Here is a 21,808-nt window from a genome sequence, read left to right as displayed (position 1 = left end):
AAGCCATGATAAACTCAACATTTCCCTAGGGGCTGTCCAGTCCAGAGGTATACAAGGTAGCAAGGTCCTAAGTTCCCTCCACACTCTTCTTCTGCCTGCAGACTGCAGCCCTATGCCTTCCTCCTGTACTGACTGCTGGCCCCCTGCCAGCAACAGGCTATATCCCTGTATGGTTTACAAGGCTCTCCAGCCCCAGTTCTCAGGTATTATTCCATAACACCCACTTCCAGGTTTCTTGCACTTCCCTCTAAAGAATATGATTCTTCCCTTTTTCAGAGAGAGGTTACTAGACTAGATGGATCACCGATTGAACACAGTATGGCCATTCTCATATTACAAACAAACTCCCTGGAACAATGAGGAGGCAGAGAGGACACCTTTTTGGCTTTTGTGCTTTTTACATAAAGTTTAGTGCTTAGGTAGCACTTAGTAATATCTTAGAAAAAATGTGCACTGACCTGATGGAGCAAAGGAATACTATAGTAATTAACCTTTATTTATACAGAGCTATATTTATCAAAAGGTGCAGGGACTCTAGTCCATCTAGATCCAAAAATCTACTTTCCTATGCACCACCCCTGCACAACGATATACAATGTAGCAATTTAGCTATATCCTTTGGGAAGCACTTTGCAGTGAAATTTAACTTTACATATAGAGAGAGAAAATCTGCTTTCAGATACAGAGGTGCTATTTCCCCCTGGGGTGGTTACAGGAGTGCAGGTAACAGAGGTCAGTATCTGTCCCTTAAAAGTACAGTGAACACAGGTGCTTAAAACAACTTGTTCCCACTATTTTGTTCAGTGTCTCCTCACTCTCTAAGAGAACGCCCACCCTCCTTTGGCATAGTTTCCAACACGTGAGAGAGAGAGAGACAGAGGGAAATTGTGTCTTTCGGAAGGACTCAGCTGTCATGAGCCAGGATGGCACTAGGCTTTGGGATACCTACCATGCTTCGCGCCTGCCAGGATGAGGAGTTGCAAAGAGGTGACTGGATGGCCTGGCCAGGCAGGGGATTTTGTGGGGCAGACCCTGGAGCTAACAATCAGGTACGTGTACTGAGGTACCTGCCACCGGCCTTACCTGTCTGGCTAACGGGGGCGGGCGGGGCCGCATTTTCTGCCTGGCTCTAAATCTGGCCCAACTACGCCGATGTCACAACTTGCCAAGGACGCAGAGATGGCCCGTTACAGCCCGCGCCACGGTGGAACCCCTTCACACCCGAGTTAGCGGGACTGATTTAAAACCACCTGGCAAATGTCCCCCGTGTAGACACAGAAGTGGACTGTCTAGACCCAGGACACTTTCCTTTCCGCTTCCATTGACACCAGCAGCGTCACCCCATCAGCCCCCCCCGCACTCAGCAAGGCTGGGCTAGGGCCAGGTCCCCAGTAGTCCGAGGAAAGTCATGACTCGCCCTGCCCCTCCCCCAACAGTCCTTGCACCGGACGCTAAGGGGGGGAAGGGGAGGTGTAAAGGAGTGCGCAGGCGTGAGAGAAGACGAGGGTTGGGTTTTCGAGGACGTCAGTGTGGTGACGTGTGTCCGCGGAGCTTCTCCGCCAATCACATCCCCACTTGTTGGCCGGCTGCCGCGCCCCCTGCGTCGGAGAAGGACAAAGTCTTTGAGCAGGGTCGCTATACGGCCTCTGAGCCGAGGTGCCGGTGGAGCAGCGGAACCTAGAGCGCGCGCCGCTACCGCCGCCATTTTAGAGGGTGAGTGTCAGTGAGCTGGGCTGAGCCGGCGCGTGCTCTCCCCGGAGCGCGCGGGACTGAGCTTCTGGGTCCTGCTCGCTGCGGGGCTGCGGCCGGTGCCCCGGCGAGCGCGCGGCCGCTGCTAACTCCCGCTTCGTGGCCGCCTCTCTCCCCAGGCCGCCATGTTCTCGTCCGTCGCGCCGCTCGCCCGCCTAAACCCATTCCACGCGCCCCATTTGCAGCTGCTCCAGGACGGCGTGAGGAAGCGCCCGGACCCCACCGAGCCGCCCAGCCCCCGGAGGAGCCTGGCGGCTGCCGCTGTCGCCGAAGGTAAATGGAGCAGCTGGAAGGGAGGCTGCGGTCGCCCTCCCGAGTCTCTCCGTCCCGGGGGTAGGACGGGCTCTGCCCGCCGGAGCTGGGAGGAACTTGGACTACCCGGCTGCATGTCGGCCTGGCTGGGGAGGGGCCGCCTCCCGCGGGCCTCTCCAATGCTCTTTGGAGGGCAAGGAAGGGCACGGGGCGTGGGAGGCGCGCCCAGTCTCGGCTCCTTCCTGGCTTGTGTCGGGTCCCAGGTGCTCCGGGTCCGGTCGCCCCGCGCCCGGGGCGACTCTGGGCCCGGCTCTGCCGCGGTAACCTTGGCGCGGTCAGGCCGCAGGCCTGTGTCCCCCGCTTCTGGGAGAGCCAGAGTGGACAGTTTCTCCAGTGCGTGAGCCCCTGAAACCTGTGCCAGGTGCTGGGACACAGGGCAGTGTGGCTGCTGCTAGTTCACAGCCACCCAGGGAAGCGCGGGCAGAGACTACAAGGACTGCCAGTCATGTATTCCTTTCTCTACGTATTTCATTGGCACACACCGCCATAGACTAGGCCCACCATCCATGTCTTAAATTAAAGTAGGGGCACGTTATCTGTAGAAAGTAAATTTCCTGTGGCCCCCACCACCAGAGTTTTTAAAGGGAAGAGGAGTATCTTGCTAATGGAGGGAATAGATCTGGCATGTATTGAAAATCCTACATGGTTTGATTATTTTTTTCCTGTAATGCGAACTCCATTTGAAGGATGTACAAATTCTGTAAATTTTTAAAAGTAATTGGATGCAAACTGGAAATCTAGATAACTTCATCAATTAGTCAAAGTACCACCCTCTTCTCTCCAAATATCCTAGCCAAATTTTCAGTGCTTCACAGTCATGAGTCTATGAAATGTTGTTTTTTTTTCTGTCTCAAAAAATTGATATAAAGGTATCTTCCTAGACATAAAGTGCTGTCAAACTCTGCAGTGTGGCAAATGAAAAATTCTATCATGTCATGGCCATAATCTTGTGTGGGTAACAATAGTAATTTAAAAAAAAAAATCAGCGAGTGATGCTTGTATCAAGGAAAGTTTCCAGTTAATTAATAATACTGGCACTTTTTTCTTCATTAGATTTCCATTCTCTTTACAAAGGAGGTCTGTATCACTATCTCCATTTTAGTATGAAACTCTGTCATAGAGGTGATTTGTCCAAGGACGCCTGGCAGGCCAGTGGCTGAGCTGAAAATAGAGCCCAGGTCTCCGGATACATGGTCCGGTGCTTTAGCCCAGGGGTGGGCAAACTTTTTGGCCGAAGGCCACATCGGGGTTGCAAAACTGTATGGAGGGTGGGTAGGGAAGGCTGTGCCTCCCCAAACAGTGGGCGGGAGCCAGGCTGTCTGCCCCCCTCAGAACCCCCAACCCATCCAACCCCCTCTGCTATTGTCCCCTGACTCTCCCCTCCTGGGACCCCCGCCCCTAACTGCCACCTGGGGCCCCACCCCCTATCCAACCCCCCCGACTGCCCCCCGGGATCCCCTGCCCCTTATTCAACTCCCCCACCCCCAGGAGCTCACAGCCCTGCCACCTGCATGGAGCCAGCCCTGCGGTGGCATGGCTGTGGGGGAGGGGAGGACAGAAAGTGAGGGGCTGGGGGCTCAGGGGCCAGGCAGGATGGTCCTGTGGGCTGTAGTTAAACTGCTGGGATTTATTATAAAATGAATATGCAGCTAAGGTGACATCTTTTCTTAAAGAAAGATGGTCTCCTGCTTCATTATGTACTTTTCTCCCTTCTTGGTTGCACAGACGCTAATGTGCTGCAAAGACACTAAGAATGCCATAGAGGGATAAATTCAGGCTTTTCTTTAGTGATGAGTAACTGAGCACCTCACATACTAATTTATATTCCAGGATGTACAAAAGTGTAATCACCACTTCATAGATAACAGTGGCTTTCCCAAGGCTGCACACAGACACTGCGAACAGAATCCGTTAGTTTTGATGCTAGTCAAGTGCACCTAGCATAAGATCATCCTTTCTCTGTCAAGACTATTTTTAAAAGTGTAGTATATGACTTTTGTAGAATATGCCCTATATTAATACTGGCTTATCAGTTCTGTCCTATTATCATTTCAGAAAGGCTTTATTTGGTTCCTGAGGAAATAACTATTGTACCTTTTGATTGTCTTTGTTCTAACCAAGACTCTGAATTATTCCTGAGAAACTGTAGAGGTGGTATTGACCACAGTGTATTCTTCTGGAAAGTTGTCCCAGACTCCAACCTAAACAGAATAAAGGAAATAACTTAAACATTAATCTCTTTTATGTTTGGAGGCCATTTGATACTGTCCCTGGATCTTGACTTCCTAGTAAACTGAAGAAATGTAACACTTGTCATTGTCTCCGCTGAATAATTTTATTATACAGTAACAAAGTTAAAAATACTTAAGTGTGGCTTCATGGTCATCCAAGAATAAGACTCTGAAAGCATAACTTTTGGATGCAAGACTACTTTGAGTATTTCTGCTTTGGGATAATGGGAATCCTCCAGTAATAGGACTGAACATGCCTTTTCTTTCTGATTGAAAAGGCAAGAACACTGGATAAACTATGGTTTAAAAAAAAAAGTACACGCAACCTTTACATTTGAAATACTTTAAGCTCTTAAGCTAACAGGATTCATACAATTACAAATGAATACATTTCAGTGATAAGCTGATATATTGATTTAAATCACCAATTTTAATCCTACATTAGCAAGCCAGAGAACTTTGATTAACTTATCCTGGTTTTGCATTTGAGTTTTCCTAAAGAGTTAGTTTTCATGGATTGGCATAAGCATTAAAACATGTTTACTTTTTTTAAAGTAAATATAGCCTAATAAACTTGATACTTGCTAACCAGGAGAATATACAGTATACAAACTTGCATAATTGTGTATATTTAGTGTCTTAATTTTTACTTTCTTATTATGTTAGAAAATGGTGAATGATGCATTTCTTCACTAGATTGATTTAGTGAGTGAGGAAAAAACAACTTGTGATTTGTCCCAGTCCACATTTGAATGGAAATTGGGTTAATGTAGAAACATTGAAAAACAGCTCTTGTGCCTCGTACTTGAGAGCCCAAGTTCAAGGTTATTCACCGACTTACCTTCCACCTCTTAGGGAGGTGGAGAACAGACTTCACAGGAGAGCGCGTTGCCATTGACTTAGCTTGTCTTCACCAGATATAAACGCCTAAAGAACAGAAGCAACTCACAGGGTGGCATTTGTTGTGTGTAGTCACTTTACAGGTGAAATTAAACATTCAAAACCAGGCAGGCTAAAAACTTGCACATTTAATACATTAAAGTAAATAAGTCTGTTACATTACTAACTTACGATTCCATACTGTTTTAGATACAGAGGTTGCTTCTGGTTGACCTTAATTTAAAAATCTGGACATGTTCTGGCTAGTACATTTAAGGACATCTTATTTAAGCTTGAATCTTAATGTTTGAATTTGGCCATGTAGTATTGCAGGTCTCTGAGGCCCATATGAAAGTAGAGATGCTAAACCCTTTGACTGCTCCAATCAGAATAAGGAGTAAATTTGCCGGGAAGGTGGTGATTGCTGGGCTAAAGTATACTTACTTGCTGGATCCTGCTTTGTGGATCGTCTTGCATCATACCCTCTAATGGAGGGTCTAGTAAAACTGAAGCCCTTGCTGTTGGAAGGAAAGAGCTCTTTTTCCCAATAAGCCTTAATTGTTACTACAAGGAAGCTACTTTGCCTTACTAAGGCTTCCAGCGTGTCCCTGCTTTTGTTTATATTCTCAAATATAAGAGTGAAATATGATTATCCTTTCACAGCTACTTTCTGGAGTCTTAATGGCAGCTGAGACATTGAACAAAAGGTCATATTTAGGCCGGTTTAAACACAATTTGGAATGGTTTAATAATGGAGTGAGTAGGGTGGGCCCCTCACAGAAGGGGCAGGGTAGATCCTGGGTTGCACTTAAATCCCAAAAGTGGTCTTGTGCGTAAAAAGGTTGGAGATCACTGAACTAGAGGTATTGTTAAACCAGTTAGACTTCATGTATATGGGTTCTCTTACATATGTGCTTAATCATGCTCATGTAAGTGTCCTTACCAAAGCTGCACTGATTCAACTAACCTGGTCTTACAACCAGTGCATCATTGTGCAGACCAGGCCAGAGTCCTAACTGTTTCACTGCTTATCTCTTCAAAAGGCTTTCTTCAATCTGTTAAATTTTTGCTTGCACCTAAATAAAACTCTTCTGTAAAGAATGAGGTGCACTACTAAATTAAAAACTTTAATATTTGGCTCAATATTTCATTAAAAGGACAAGCTCCCTCAGTGGAAACTTTGACAAATGAGAATGTAAATGGACAGTTTCAAGTTGGTAGGCCCAGAACTCAAACTAGCTGCTCTTTCTTTGGTCCAAAAAATTAGGAATGAAGCCAGGAGCCAGTGGCATAGTATCTGAGCTACCCATTAGTCAACTAGTATCTGTCTCAGGAAGATAGACCTCATTAAGGCAACCACTTCCGTTTCCAATAATCCTCAAGCATATTAGATTGGATTTTAAACATGAAATACTAACAGTATCTTCTTCACAGGCTTGTACAGTTAAGTGTACAAACTTTAACGCTTTTCTTTCTGATTAAACAGAGGAGTATAGCTGTGCATATGGCTCAGGCAGATTCTTTCTCCTTTGTGGCCTTGGTGGGATTATTAGCTGTGGCACAACACATACAGCATTGGTTCCCCTAGACCTGGTTAAATGCAGAATTCAGGTTTGTTTTGCATGTTGAATGTGGTAAAACTTACAAAGCATGGTAATGAAGTGTGATACATGTCTGCTAACAGAAGCTGGAGGAGTAAGTTATCCATCAAGCAAGATGTTCACCAGCTGTGCATGAGGCTTATATAAAAGCATGGTGTCTTTATTTTTTGCTGCAGAAGAATACAGTTGTGAATATGGCTCGCTCAAGTTTTATGCTCTCTGTGGTTTTGGTGGGGTCCTAAGTTGTGGCCTGACGCACACTGCAGTCGTACCTCTGGATTTAGTGAAATGTCGTATCCAGGTTTGTATCTGAAGGAAACAAACTCCAAAGCTTCTTTAACTTACTCTATTTTCATATTTAGTCCAGAGGCTGTATGTTTGAGTTTTACAATGGGTATAGTGTAATACCTTAACACTAGTGCTAGGTAGAAAGAAGAAATAAGTAAGCTTTAATGTTCGTTTTTGGATTAAATGAACATCCATTGGATTAATAAAAAGAACTTTGCATCCATGTGATGCAGATGAATGGTAGCATAGATGAATAGGGAAAACTTCTAACCACTTTAGGTAAAACAAATCCAGGCTGAAATCTCAATTACAGTTGAGAAACGTGCTTTTGAGTAACTCATGGCAAAACTTTATTCAAAAGTTTGCCACCAATTGTCTTAAGTATCTTGTGACCAAAGACTAGTGAAACACCTGTGAGAGGGGCATAGGAATAATATACCTGTTTCTCAGAATTCCAGAAGTAGGGGGAAATAAAACTATCTTCAGAGTATCTGAGATGCATGATGTGCATATGGTAAGAGTTATATGAAAATTAATACAGAGGACTTCTGTGCATGGATATTGGATTGAGTTTTTAATTTGAGGCTTTCTTATGAACAAATGGAAAATGCATAGCAGTTGGAAGCTAACGCTTGTGTTAAAATGATACTAAAACTTGGAATTACTTGAGTTTCCAGATCAAATTAATGCTTGCATGGTTAGCTATCAACGACTATACGAAAAATGTGTGTAGGCCAGCAGTCAAATGGTAAAACACGATTAAGTAGACTTGGAGAAACTGAATGCCCATTCCATTTGAATGTATTCATTACTTACATGGAAAAATAAGTATCTAATTATTATACATTCATTGGTTAATGGCACAACTAAGCAGCTGTTCAGCCAAAGGCTTATGCTCAAAGAGTGAGGTAGATTAAAGCACATCTCTAAACTGCTAGAAATTCACTGGCTTTCAGGTTACTGTGTGAGGTGAGCAGTGTTTCTAGAGCTAGTAGACATATAATTGTGGTAAAACTTCTGAGACTGGGAGAAATGGATGTGAACTTTGTGCCTGTGCAACAGTTCCTGATTTCTTAAAGGAACAGTCTTATCCTTTCATTTAGAATTGCATGTCATTCAGAAATCTCTAAACCTGCTTTAACGGTGGAAGTTGATGTATTTTTTTGGGGCAGTTGTGATCCCGTTATGAAAGATGCAGTGAACTTAACTAGCATTCAGTCAAATACACTATACTTCAGGTGAAGGCATCATAAACTCTTGTACATGGTTTGGGTTGAAACCCCTGCAGTCAAGTAAATATTCATGTTTTACCAAATAAAACCTGCAATTTGATAAATGTTTTACTTAAAGTAAACTTCCTTCTACTCTAAATAGAGGAATATTCATAATTTCTAAAAGTATGCAAGTAACTGAGCACTTCTGTAACGTTGTACTCTGAAACTGCCTCCATAAAACAGGCTCTAAAGAGCCATCGGATCCTGAATTTTAAAGTAATTAGACATGCTTGACACTTCTGAGTTATTAACTTATAAAGTGTCTCTTTAGTATACATGAAATCTAGTGTCTTTTGACTATGCGCCATTGTCATCCCTGTCCGTTCTTATGGCTTTATGTGGCTTTCTCCTTTCCTATTGCCCTGAGTCTCAAATAAGAGAAGCTAATGTCAAGTGTTAAATGCACAAAATCAAGAAATAGTGAGACTTCCTCTAAATCTTTATCACAATCTCATGATGTAGCAGTAGTATTAAATGGATTAGCTTCCTTTAGTATTTACAACAGTAAAGGTAGTCTAGCTCTAAGAACATTACTGAACTGAATACTGGATTATTACTGAAATATCACTCAAACATATTTTCACAAAGTTTACATCTTCTGCAGTGTGTTCCTGGTATACAGAAGTAAAAATAAGAACAGGAAATAAGACCGAAGGAAGGTGAGGCCTTGATAAGTCTATAGTGAGGTGGGCAACAAGTTAGGCCCAAGATTACTTAAGAATCTTCAGTAAGATTTTTATAATTCATATTTCTGTAGTTTCAAAAAAACCCAACTAGTAACTGAAATACTACTTCTGTTGCTGAGCAAATGGTGAGGTGAGCTTAAGGGCTCAGTCTACACTTACATTTTATACTAGCATAGTCATGTCCAGTAAAATCACATTCTTAACTGACATTGCTGTTCTGGCATAATCCTTAAGTGTGGAAACAGCTATACTGATGTAACTGCTTATTCTAATTCAGGGAACTGGCATAAGTACAGTTATGCCAGTATAAATGTGCCCACACTTGAAAGGTTGTGTGGAAAGCTATCCAGCAAAATTTCTAATGTAGTCAAAGGGCCACATCTTTTGAGGCTATAGATATGGAACAAACAGTAAAAATAACTTGAAATAGCATAATTTCTCATGTCAGTATCTACAGACTGAATTTCAGCTGACAGCGGCAAGCCTAATAATTGAGACTAGTTAACGACCATTAAGATTATAAGTAAAGGTGATTTTAGTGTAGAAATCTGTATAATGGCACTATGGGAAGAGGGTAGAAAACTTACTGTGGATGGGGGGGTGTGGGAACCTACTGCCTGTACCATATAGCTAACTTTCCAATTTGTTTAGGTGGACCCACAAAAATACAAAAGCATCTTCAATGGATTCTCAGTTACAGTTAAAGAAGATGGCTTTCGTGGTCTGGCTAAGGGATGGGCTCCAACCTTTTTTGGATACTCAATGCAAGGGCTCTGCAAATTTGGTTTCTATGAAGTGTTCAAAGTTCTGTATGGCAACATTCTAGGAGAGGTAAGCTTTAAGTTGTCTACCACACTTTTTTGAAACCCAGTTTGTGTTGCATATTTGTGTAGGTAATTCACTTTACAACAGAAATACTGAATTCAGTTTGAAAGAATACTTCAGTATAAAATCTTTGTTTCCATTTGCATTTCAGGAGAATGCATATTTGTGGCGTACATCACTCTACTTGGCTGCCTCTGCCAGTGCAGAGTTTTTTGCTGATATTGCTCTGGCTCCAATGGAAGCTGCAAAGGTTCGCATCCAGACCCAGCCTGGATATGCTAACACTTTGAGACAAGCTGCTCCAAAAATGTTTGCAGAAGAAGGTGTATGGGCGTAAGTATCTGTATCAGTTTCTCTCCGCTGGAATATAAGGATCAAGAAACTTCTTATTAGCGAAGGAAAATAATTCTTCTGTTTAGCCTTAACAGTGGCTATAGCATTAAGTAAAATCTTTGATGCTTTCTACCTTGTCATATATTGTACATAAATAGTGAAGGGTACTTTGAAGATTCTGTATATCAAAACAGAATATCAGGAAATCATTACATTGCTAAGACAGGACGCTGACGTCAGCAAGTTAATGTAGTCAACATGTTCCTTAGATCCATCTTTGTGGATATCTCTTGTACTGAGTTCTGCTTGTTAACTTTAGTTTCTGGTAGTTCCAGTCAACTGATATTCAGCAACTTTTTGTTGTACAGTCAAAGATGCTTGAGTCATTGGCATGTGAGAGTAATATACCTGCACATTTGCCTGTGTTCTGATATCAATGGCTGTAGATCTACATGTCATTTCTCACTATCAGGACTTGGCTGGTATGCAGACATGAGTTATTAACTTGCACTTACAACAGGGAAATGACTACAAAATGGCATCACCTTGACTTTTCTCCTTCCTGTCATAACTGTTTATCTTTCTGACAAACACTTGAGCCTGTACAGTTGTTTAAGTTGTTTCTTAGTAGATGGCACAAGCCAGAAACACAGCTTCACTTTTCAGGTCTGGCAGTTAGATTTCCTAACTAAAAGTAAGCAAACAACTTAGATATACAGGCCGCTGAGATAGTAAATTGGAGCTGCTTTAGTGCTGTCTGTTTTCTTTTCAGAGTAGAATTGCACTCCAGAGTAGGCTATTATTTGCTACAATTCTGACTTTCTCCACTTTTAAGGTTCTACAAAGGTGTTGTTCCTTTGTGGATGAGACAGATTCCATACACAATGATGAAATTTGCCTGCTTTGAACGTACAGTTGAAGCTCTCTACAAGTATGTGGTTCCGAAGCCCCGGAGTGAATGTTCCAAGCCAGAACAATTGGTTGTCACATTTATAGCTGGCTACATTGGTAAGGAGGCCTTTGAACACTGATTCTTTCAGAAGTGTCTGAAAACTATGAACCATCTTATGTCCTGGGTTTTTACTACTGTGATTCCAGAAACTATAATTGAAAATTAGGTACTTTTTCTGAACATCTTAATGAGGTTAGATAGGGAAAAATTTACAAAACTTTTGTTAGGAAAAGAATGAGTAGCTACACGAAAAATGGTCTTGGTTTTATTGATTCTCAACTGAATTATGAAATGCCACGAACATTGCTCTTTATGTAAGGTGCAATCATGAGATCCTGTGTCTCCTAAGCTGTAAGAGGTACAGGTTTTGGCAGAAAGAGCACTAGTTTAGCAGAGCAAAGGAAGGCTTGCAGGAGGAAGTGATTACATAATTGACACCCTTAAATTTGTCAGAATGAAACTCCTCTACACAGAGGAGATTTACAGGAGCAGAGCAGCGGTGCACAGGGCCACTCGGTTAGCGAATCAGATGGGCATTGACCCACTGTTGGGATAGGGTAGAGATTATCGCAAGAGGTGAGGCTTGCATACGACTGCAGACCAGGGCTCCCAAGCCACACAAGAGCAGACTCTGTTCTGTCAGGATTTAAGAGCTATGGCAGCCACGTTCTCCCTGCTGCCTGGCTACTAAGTTGCACAGAAATGTGGCGCTGTTTCCATTAGCAGGTAACTGCTGTTAAGCGAAGTCCCTTTGATTCTACTATAGCAAACAGTAAATACTGTATTGATACATTTCTTTCAGCTGGTGTTTTCTGTGCCATTGTTTCTCATCCTGCTGACTCTGTGGTGTCTGTGCTGAACAAGGAAAAGGGCAGTTCGGCTTCACAGGTTCTTGTGAGGCTTGGATTCAAAGGTAAAAACTTTAACTTGGACAGGAGTTTTATGTATAATAATGTCTCCCAGTCGCTAATGCTTATGCTTTACTCAACAGGGGTATGGAAGGGTCTGTTTGCTCGTATTATTATGATTGGTACGCTGACTGCACTACAGTGGTTCATCTACGATTCTGTCAAGGTTTATTTCAGACTTCCTCGTCCACCTCCACCTGAAATGCCAGAATCCCTAAAGAAGAAGCTGGCTCTAACTGAATAGACAAATCATGGACTGACTTTTCTGGTTGACCAGCATTAATGAGAAACTATGCTCATTAAACTTTTATATATTTGACCATGTAGGAAACTAAAATTCTGTAACTGATACAATTATTGGTTGTGCCCTTATCCCAAGTGAGGGTTCAAAAACTTCTATTGTCATTATCTGTTTAAATAAATGGGAACTAGAGTGATTAGTGTGTCATTTGGTATCATACATGTAAATTTAAAACTTTGCAAGAGCAAATACTGTACCTTTGAATCTTTAAGTGAGCCCAAAGTTTAGAAGCTCTTGAAATGCAAGAACTGGCATCTCATAAAGATCTCCAAGAGTCTCTCTCAGATCTTGAGAGAAGTAGTAAGCACCATGTCCCTAGCTATATCTGAAGAGCACAAATGTAGTTCTAGGGATACAAAGGTGGCATAAACTTGAATTTTGCATTTTAGTGATTTGGGGGCTGCTGGCTGATTCCAGGAGGCTGCCCCACAATTTATGGTAGTCTGAAGGAAGACACCATAACTTCGAGCAGCCAGCAGTCCTGACTGCGAAATGGCAGCCAGGGAAGTGCAGGATAGGGGGCACCCTGGGGCAGTGAAGAGGTGTCATCAGCCACTTACCTTGTAGGTCTCTTTATCACTTATCAGACCAGATAACTTACGCTGGCTTGTTGACCAGATTGTGCTTTTGGTGTGGTGCATAATCCATATGATGCATGGACTCTGTATGACAACCACCTATTTCAGTGATTCCCAACTTTAGTACAGAGCCTTTTTCTCTTTTATCAACCCACCCAGGTGCAACTTCATGGGGGGAGACGAAGGGTCTCGGTCATAGGCCAGTGTCCTTCTCCTTTGCTGTTGCTGCCACTGCCTCATCACCTCACTCACTAAAGGTGCATCAACCACCCACTGTAGCACCCTCTGCTCCAGCACTGCAACTCTAATCCCATCTTGGAGAGGAGGGGAGAACCCATGGGGGGTGGGAGGGTTCTCCCCTCCACTTTTCTGATGTACTGTCTAGAGGGGTGTTAACTCTCTCTCCCTGTTCTGCTGCTACCATGGGAATGGCAACCAGATTTGATTATGTACAAGCTGGCTTAGAAGTACAGAAAACTGCTTTCATTTTATGTATATCAAAGACTATGCTGTACCTGTCAAATACACTTGCTTTCCACTAGCACAGTATTGAAATTACTAGGTGTCTGCTTAAGTAATTCTTAGGGTATTTATTTGGAAGTATGTACTGGTTAAGAATAACAGTCTGGTTATAGACAATATGAATAGTTGTAATTCATTTAACTTTCTATCTAAAGAGATGATGCAGTGCACAATGATAAAATATAATAAACATCCAGCTTGGTTCTTGTAGTGCATGAGTACCTCTTGAAAATTTAATTTTGTTGTTGTATGATACTCTTCCAAAACCTCAACAGAAAAGAGAGGGGTGAGGCGAGAACTAGCAGAAACTTGGGTCAGTTGAAGTTGCTAGCTGAAGAACAGTGTAGATATGAGCTACTTTTTTTTCCCTCTAGCAGCTTGAGTGAAGAATGAGTCACAGGTGAAATCAACACAAAATGTTGGCAAATATTACAAAAAACCTCTTGAGCACTGGTTAGGAACACATACAATGTTAAGATGAACTGTGTAAGTAACTAAGATTAAGGCCAGAAATACATGCTGAATGCCCTTAATGACCAGGATATGAGTGATGGGTAGCACAGAAACAAGCTTTAAATTACCTTACCCATCACTGAAATCCACTATCATTTTCTTCACTGAAGACACTTCATAATGCCTTATTCTGTGACCTTACATATATTGTAAGGCTGCATAGGATGTATTGGTTTCTCCAAAACACAATTGTAGTATATCTTTACCAAACTAGGAAGTGCAAGAATAGTTTGAGGTTTCTAAGGTAAATGAACATAAGAACGGCCGTACTAGGTCTGACCAAAGGTCCATCTAGCCCAGTATCCTGTTGTCCGACTGGCAAGTAGCAGGTGCCCTGGAGGGAGTGAACAGAACAGGTGATCATCAAGTGATCCATCCCCTGTCGCCCATTCCCAGCTTCTGGCAAACAAGTTAGGGACTCCATCCTGGCTAATAGCCATGGATAGACCTAGCCTCCATGAATTTATCTAGTTCTTTTTTAGAGCCCTGTTATAGTCTTGCCAGAGGATGTTGTGAAGGCCAAGGAATTTCAAAGGTTGTGTGTGTGTGTGTGTGTGTGTGTGTGTGTGTGTGTGAAATACTTCCTTTGGTTAGTTTAAACTTGCTGCCTATTAATGTCCCAAGTTCTTTGTTATGAAAAGGAGTAAATAACACTTCCTCATTTACTTTCTCCACACCAGTCATGATTTGTAGACTTCTATATCACCCCGTCCCCCCAAGTGGTTCTACCTACTGCCATCCTATACAATATTCTAGCAGCATTCTGGGGAATGAGGGTAAGGTTTATGTAACATCACTCTTGTACTCCTTTTTAAAGAAGCTAAAGTGGGTGGATAAGCTTAGTTTCTTCTCCTGTTTCCTGCAGGAGCAGCATTTTTTCTGGCCAGCTGAATTTAGTTTTAAGTTTAGCTTTCGCTTCTGGCAGGATTACTCTGACTCTTCTGAGGCATAGGCTGTAGAAGTACTATACTAGATGTCTAGTATGTCATTCCATCACAGGCAAGAACTGAGTTACAACTAAACAGCTCCCATTTTTGGATACTCCATTTACATCTATCCTGGCTGGAGTTTTGTGTGGTTTGTTTTTTATTTTTGCTGTTACAGCTAATCTGAATTTCTAATATTCCACTGGTAATATCTAGTTGTTGCTATATGGATGTTCCTACACTTTTGTAATGGAAGTAATCTGTTTGGATGTCTATGTAAAATTACACTCCAAAATAACTCCAAGAGTGAGGAAAAGTGCTGGTTAAGATCAGAAGGAATGGTGTGAATGAAGTTGAATCAGCAAAGGTAAGCTTAGTCCTGGTCTACACTAAGAGTTTAGGTCGAATTTAGCAGTATTAAATCGATGTAAATCTGCACCCGTCCACACGATGAAGCCCTTTTTTCGACTTAAAGGGCTCTTAAAATCAATTTCCTTATCCACCTCTGACAAGTGGATTAGCGCTTAAATCGGCCATGCCAGGTCAAATTTGGGGTACTGTGGACGCAATTAGAGGGTATTGGCCTCCGGGAGCTGTCCCAAAGTGCTCTATTGTGACCGCTCTGGACAGCACTCTCAACTCGGATGCACTGGTCAGGTAGACAGGAAAAGGCCCACAAACTTTTGAATTTCAATTTCCTGTTTGCATGGTCACCTGCAGCTTGCCATGCTGGCCAGAGCTCATCAGCAGAGGTGACCATGATGGAGTCCCAGAATCGCAAAAGAGCTCCAGCGTGGACCGAACAGGAGGTACGGGATCCTATCGCTGTATGGGGAGAGGAATCCGTGCTATCAGAACTCCGTTCCAGTTTTTGGAATGCCAAAACATTTGTCAAAATCTCCCAGGGCATGAAGGACAAAGGCCATAACAGGGACCGGAAGCAATGCTGCGTGAAACTTAAGGAGCTGAGGCAAGCCTACCAGAAAACCAGAGAGGTGAACAGCCGCTCTGGGTCAGAGCCCCAAACATGCTGCTTCTATGATGAGCTGCATGCCATTTTAGGGGGTTCAGCCACCACTACCCCAGCCTTGTTGTTTGACTCCTTCAGTGGAGATGGAGGCAACACAGAGGCAGGTTTTGGAGACAAGGAAGACGATAGCTCACAGCAAGCAAGCGGAGAAACCAGTTTTCCCGACAGCCAGGAACTCACTCTCACCCTGGACCTGGAGCCAGTACCCCCCAAACCCACCCAAGGCTGCCTCCTGGACCCGCCAGGCGGAGAAGGGACCTCTGGTGAGTGTACCTTTTTAAAATACTATACATGGTTTAAAAGCAAGTATGTTTAATTTGCCCTGGCATTTGCGGCTCTCCTGGATGTTCTCCCAAAGCCTTTGCAAAAGGTTTCTGGGGAGGGCAGCCTTATTCCACCCACCATGGTAGGACACTTTACCACGCCAGGCCAGAAGCACATACTCGGGAATCATTGTAGAACAAAGCATTGCAGTGTATGTTTGCTGGCATTCAAACAACATCCGTTCTTTATCTGTGATATCATTCATGGTCACCTGGTTGAAATAGGGTGCTTTTCTTAAGGGGACATGCAGAGGTGCCCATTCCTGCTGGGCTGTTTGCCTGTGGCTGAACAGAAATGTTCCCCGCTGTTAGCTGGGGGGCGCTAGCCACGTGGTGTGGGGAGGCAAAATGCAACCTTAGAACGAAAGCACATGTGCTGTGTATGTAATATTAACAGCAAGGTTTACCGTGAAAGAGTGTAGCCATTGTTCTAGAAAATGTCTTTTTAAATACCACTGCCTCTTTTTTTTTTCTCCACCAGCTGCATGTGTTTCAATGATCACAGGATCTTCTCCTTCCCAGAGGCTAGTGAAGATTAGAAGGTGAAAAAAACGCACTCGTGATAAAATATTCTCTGAGCTCATGGTTGCCTCCACGCAGTCGTCTGTGCTATGTCAGTGTGGGAGGACGACAATGTCAGAGTGCAGGAAAGCACAATATGACCGGGAGGAGAGGTGGCGGGCTGAAGAGAGGGCTGAAGCTTAAATGTGGTGGCAGCATGATGAGAGGAGGCAGGATTTAATGCTGAGGCTGCTGGAGGATCAAACTAATACGCTCCAGCGTATGGTTGAGCTGCAGGAAAGGCAGCAGGAGCACAGACCACCTCTACAGCCCCTGTGTAACCAACCGCCTTCCTCCCCAAGTTCCACAGCCTCTTCACCCAGATGCCCAAGAACGCGGTGGGGGGGGGGGGGCCTCTGGCCACTCCACCCCAGAGGATTGCCCAAGCAACAGAAGGCTGGCATTCAATAAGTTTTTAAACTTTTAAAGTGCTGTGTGGCCTCGTGCTTCTCTCCTCCACCACCCCTCCTGGGCTACCTTGGTAATTATCATCCTATTTGTGTGATGAATGAATAAAGAATGCATGAATGTGAAGCAACAATGACTTTATTGTCTCTGACAGCGGTGATCGAAGGGAGGAGGGTAGGTTGGTTAGTTTACAGGGAAGTAGAGTGAACCAAGGGGCGGTGAGTTTCATCATGGAGAAACAAACAAAACTTTCACACCATAACCTGTCCAGTCATGAAACTGGTTTCCAAAGCTTCTGTGATGTGCATCACGCCCTCCTGTGCTCTTCTAACCGCCCTGGTGTCTGGCTGTGCAAAACCAGCAGCCAGGCGATTTGCCTCAACCTCCCACCCTGCCATAAACGTCTCCCCCTTATTCTCACAGATTATTATGGAGCACACAGCAAGCAGTAATAACAGTGGGAATATTGGTTTCGCTGAGGTCTAACCGAGTCAGTAAACTGCACCAGTGCTCTTTTAAACGTCCAAATGCACATTCTACCCCCATTCTGCACTTGCTCAGCCTGTAGTTGAACAGCTCCTGACTACTGTCCAGGCTGCCTGTGTATGGCTTCATGAGCCATGGCATTAAGGGGGTAGGCTTGGTCCCCAAGGATACATATAGGCATGTCAGGATCCCCAACGGTTATTTTCTGCTCTGGGAATAAAGTCCCTTGCAGCTTTTGAAACAGACCAGAGTTCCTGAAGATGCGAGCGTCATGTACCTTTCCCAGTCAAACCCACGTTGATGTTGGTGAGACGTCCCTTGTGATACACCACTGCTTGCAGCACTATTGAAAAGTACCCCTTGCGGTTTATGTACTCGCCGGCTTGGTGCTCCGGTGCTAAGATAGGGATATGGGTTCTGCCTATGGCCCCACCACAGTTTGGGAATCCCATTGTAGCAAAGCCATCCACTGTGACCTGCACATTTCCCAGGGTCACTACCCTTGATATCAGCAGATCTTTGATTGCGTTGGCTACTTGCATCACAGCAGCCCCCACAGTAGATTTGGCACTCCAAATTGATTCCCGACTGACCGGTAGCTGTCTGGCGTTGCAAGCTTCCACAGGTCTATTGCCACTCGCCTCTCTATTGTGAGGGCTGCTCTCATCTTGGTATTCTTGCGCCTCAGGGCAGGGGAAAGCAAGTCACAAAGTTCCATGAAAGTGCCCTTATGCATGCGAAAGTTTCGCAACCACTGTGAATCATCCCAGACCCGCAACGCTATGCGGTCCCACCAGTCTGTGCTTGTTTCCCGATCCCAGAATCGGCATTCCACCACATGAACCTGGCCCATTAGCACCATGATGCCCACATTGCCAGGGCCCCTGCTTTAAGAGAAGTCTGTGTCCATGTCCTCATCACTCATGTTACCGCGCTGATGTCGCCTACTCGCCTGGTATCGCTTTGCCAGGTTCCGGTGCTGCATATACTGCTGGATAATGCGTATGGTGTTTAATGTGCTCCTAATTGCCAAAGTGATCTGAGCGGGCTCCATGCTTGCCGTGGTATGGCGTCTGCACAGAAAAAAAGCGCGGAACGATTGTCTGCTGTTGCCCTGACGGAGGGAGGGGCAACTGACGACATGGCTTACAGGGTTGGCTTACAGGGAATTAAAATCAACAAAGGGGATGGCTTTGCAAGAAACTGAATGGCCACCTCAAGGATAGAACTCAAAACTGGGTTTGGCAGGCCATTGATTTCACAGAGGGAAGGAGGAGAAAATGAATACAAAACAAATCTGGTCTATTTCTTGTTTTGAGCCACTTCATCTATCTTTATACATCTTGCTGGTAGCATACTGTGCAGTACGACCGCTAGCCGTCATTTCCTGGGTGCTCAGCAGAAGACAGTGCAGTATGATGACTAGCCATCATCTTCTGCTGGCTGGAGGTTAAAAGACTGAATGCCACCGAGACAAAACTTAAAAGGGAAATGACCTGGCTGAGTCACTGCCATGTTTGCCCAGGTGCCCGATTAAAAGAGCACCCAGGACTACATCGATGACAGTTACCAGTCATACTGCACTGTCTGCTGCCAAAAGGCAATTAACTGCTGCTGTGTAGCAATGCAGTACCACGTCTGCCAGCACCCAGGAGACATACAGTGACGGTTTGCTGAGCGGGCTCCATGCTTACCGTAGTATGGCGTCTGCACAGGTAACTCACGAAAAAAGGTGCAAAACGATTGTCTGCCCTTGCTTACACGGAGAGAGGGAGGGAATGGGGGCCTGGCGATATGTACCCAGAACCACCCTCAACAATGTTTTAGCCCCATCAGGCACTGGGATTTCTACCCAGAATTCAGATGGGCAGCAGAGACTGCGGGAACTGTGGGATAGCCACCCACAGTGCAACACTCTGGAAGTCGACGGTTGCCTCGGTACTGTGGACACACTCTGCCGACTGCATGCACTTAGAGCACTTGTGTGGGGACACACACAATCAACTGTATAAAAGCGCTTTCTACAAAACCAACTTCTATAAATTCGACCTAATTTCATAGTGTAGACATACCCTTAGGCTGTGTCTACGCTACAGACCTTATAGCATCACTGCTGTAAGGCCTCCTGTGTAGGTGCTCTATGCTGACAGGAGAGAGCTCTCCCATTGGCATAATTAAACCACCCTCAATGAGCGGAGGGAGAATGTTTCCTAGTGACATAGCGCTGTCCACAACAGTATTATTGTCAGTGAAACTTACGTTGATAGGGGGAGTTCCCTCCCCCCGACCAACAAAAGTTTGTCTGACAAAAGTGCTAGTATAAACCTAGCTTTAGGTGATGCAACTGCAAAATCAGTAAGCTACTATTACCCCTACATGTGCACATCTATCTTGTCCAGCAGTGTATTCCAGAAACCAAATCTGTAACACAATTGGGACATAAGCTGAAAAAGTTAATAATTGTAATATTGAACCCTTATCTCTTTATACATCTTCGGTGCTCTGACTGGATGACTTTTGAGTGATGGCTTATTCCATCCATTCCAATAGGGAAGCACTAAAGTTGCTTAGGGTGTGGGATAGTATTGGTGGCCTGTGCTATCCAGGAGGTCGTACAAGATGATGTGGTCCTTTCGGGCTCTAAATTCTCCTGCTGCTTCAGTAACTCGCATTTGTTTTGTCCTTTATTCTCACTCTCTTGAGTTTTAGTGATGGAAATAGGTTTATTTTTTAGTTCTACTCAGTCGTTACAGGTTTGAATGACCCAAGAAGCAGAGGTGCTCTTATACGTACCCTAATTAAATGCTGGAGTCATTAAGACAGTATTAGTTGAAAACAGCTCCTTGAACACCCAGAACCATTCTCCAGCAGGAACATTAACCATGACAGATACCTCTTCCCTAGAGACTAGTATTCACCATTTCATTATTATACCTGGTTGAACTCATAATATTCCCACTGTTGTCCCCCTGCAGAAAGCTTGCTCTTCTGCCCAGATTGTTGCCTGTGTCCCCCCTGGATCTATCAGGCTGGAGCTCCTGAGCCTCTTTATTTTCCACTTACCATCTTCAATGAGCAAATATCAAAATGTTCAGATAAGCATCTCAGCAGTTGGCTGACTTGTCAATATTCCTTCAACTAGGCCCAAATGAACTTCTAATTTTTCATCATGACCATACAATTTCCCACATTGCAAACTGTACATATGCTACAAGATAAGGGACTGTGTAAATATATTTGGTCTAGAATGCATTTATCAGTTTGAATAATATCTCTACGCTATTGATATATCTCACGTGGCCTGTGAAACTCTGGCTTTGAAATCTTTCTCATCACCCACCTGAGCCAGCTTATTCAGGGCCTGTAGAAGAGTCCTCAGTGTATTAATTTTGCACTCACTTTATAGCTTAGGTCAGGGGTGGCCAACCTGATGCTGAAAAGGAGCTAGACTTTACCAAAGTACATTGCCAAACAGCCACACTAATGCGTCAGCAGCCCCCCCTCCACTTCCAGCGCCTCCCACCCACCACCAATCAGCACCTTCCTGCACCTCCCGATCAGTTGTTTCCTAGCATGCAGGAGGCTCTGGGGGGGAGGAGCAAGGGCATGGCACACTCAGGGAAGGGGTGGAGTGGGGGCAGGGCCTGTGGCAGGGGCAGAGGTTGAGCAGTAAGCACCCCCCAGCACATTGGAAAGTTGGATCCAGCCCCAGAGTTGGTGCCTATACAAGGAGCCACATATTAACTTCTGAAGAGCCACATATGGCTCCAGAGCCACAGGTTGGCCACCCCTGGCTTAGGTTGTAAGGTCTTTTGGGTATGGGTTGCACTTTTGGGGTGTGTACGGTGCCTAGCATATTGGACATACTACTAGAATACAAATGATGACATAAGTCTGAGGAAGAGATCATGCATGGCCTTTGGAATAAGTACTACTGACTGCCATAAAACTGTATACATGAAAAAGCCTGATTAAAATATAATAGAACATGTATATATGGCAGATTCTAAGCAGTCCTTTGCTTTGAGTAACCACCTGACAAAATTATCATAGCTTCTAATATTTTGATCAACCTTTAGTTAAAGATCACTTCTACTAAGCAACCTATTTTTCTTTCAGAAA

At 44.2% G+C, this 21,808-nt stretch overlaps 2 protein-coding genes and 1 non-coding gene across 4 annotated transcripts; all 3 read left to right on the top strand.

The window, feature by feature from the left end:
* The first annotated feature begins 1,600 nt into the window (after positions 1-1,600).
* SLC25A3 (solute carrier family 25 member 3) lies at positions 1,601-12,475 on the top strand. 2 transcript variants are annotated; one of them, XM_073327459.2, is made up of 8 exons: positions 1,601-1,713; positions 1,869-2,022; positions 6,658-6,782; positions 9,672-9,851; positions 9,997-10,178; positions 11,014-11,186; positions 11,933-12,043; positions 12,122-12,475. In XM_073327459.2, the coding sequence occupies exons 2-8, from the start codon at positions 1,875-1,877 to the stop codon at positions 12,280-12,282; spliced, it is 1,080 nt and encodes a 359-aa protein (XP_073183560.1). In that variant the 5' UTR covers positions 1,601-1,713; positions 1,869-1,874; the 3' UTR covers positions 12,283-12,475. The 2 variants fall into 2 exon arrangements, with proteins under 2 accessions (XP_073183560.1, XP_073183559.1); XM_073327458.1 differs by lacking the exon at positions 6,658-6,782 and adding an exon at positions 6,949-7,073 and having other exon boundaries at positions 1,605-1,713.
* Positions 10,434-10,673, top strand: LOC140905647 (small nucleolar RNA SNORA53). The gene has a single exon (XR_012156893.1). It is a non-coding gene; the product is annotated as a small nucleolar RNA SNORA53 (small nucleolar RNA).
* Positions 12,476-14,505: 2,030 nt separating the features above from the next.
* On the top strand, positions 14,506-17,764 carry LOC140904994 (uncharacterized). Its single transcript, XM_073327460.2, has 2 exons — positions 14,506-16,171; positions 16,713-17,764. The coding sequence occupies exons 1-2, from the start codon at positions 15,523-15,525 to the stop codon at positions 16,775-16,777; spliced, it is 714 nt and encodes a 237-aa protein (XP_073183561.1). The 5' UTR covers positions 14,506-15,522; the 3' UTR covers positions 16,778-17,764.
* Positions 17,765-21,808: the final 4,044 nt, after the last annotated feature.

The sequence above is a fragment of the Lepidochelys kempii genome, chromosome 1 (genome assembly GCF_965140285.1).
Source record: "Lepidochelys kempii isolate rLepKem1 chromosome 1, rLepKem1.hap1, whole genome shotgun sequence".
NCBI classification, from domain to species: Eukaryota; Metazoa; Chordata; order Testudines; family Cheloniidae; genus Lepidochelys; species Lepidochelys kempii.
Note: the sequence above shows the minus strand (reverse complement) of the source record. Positions and strands in the feature narration are given on the sequence as shown.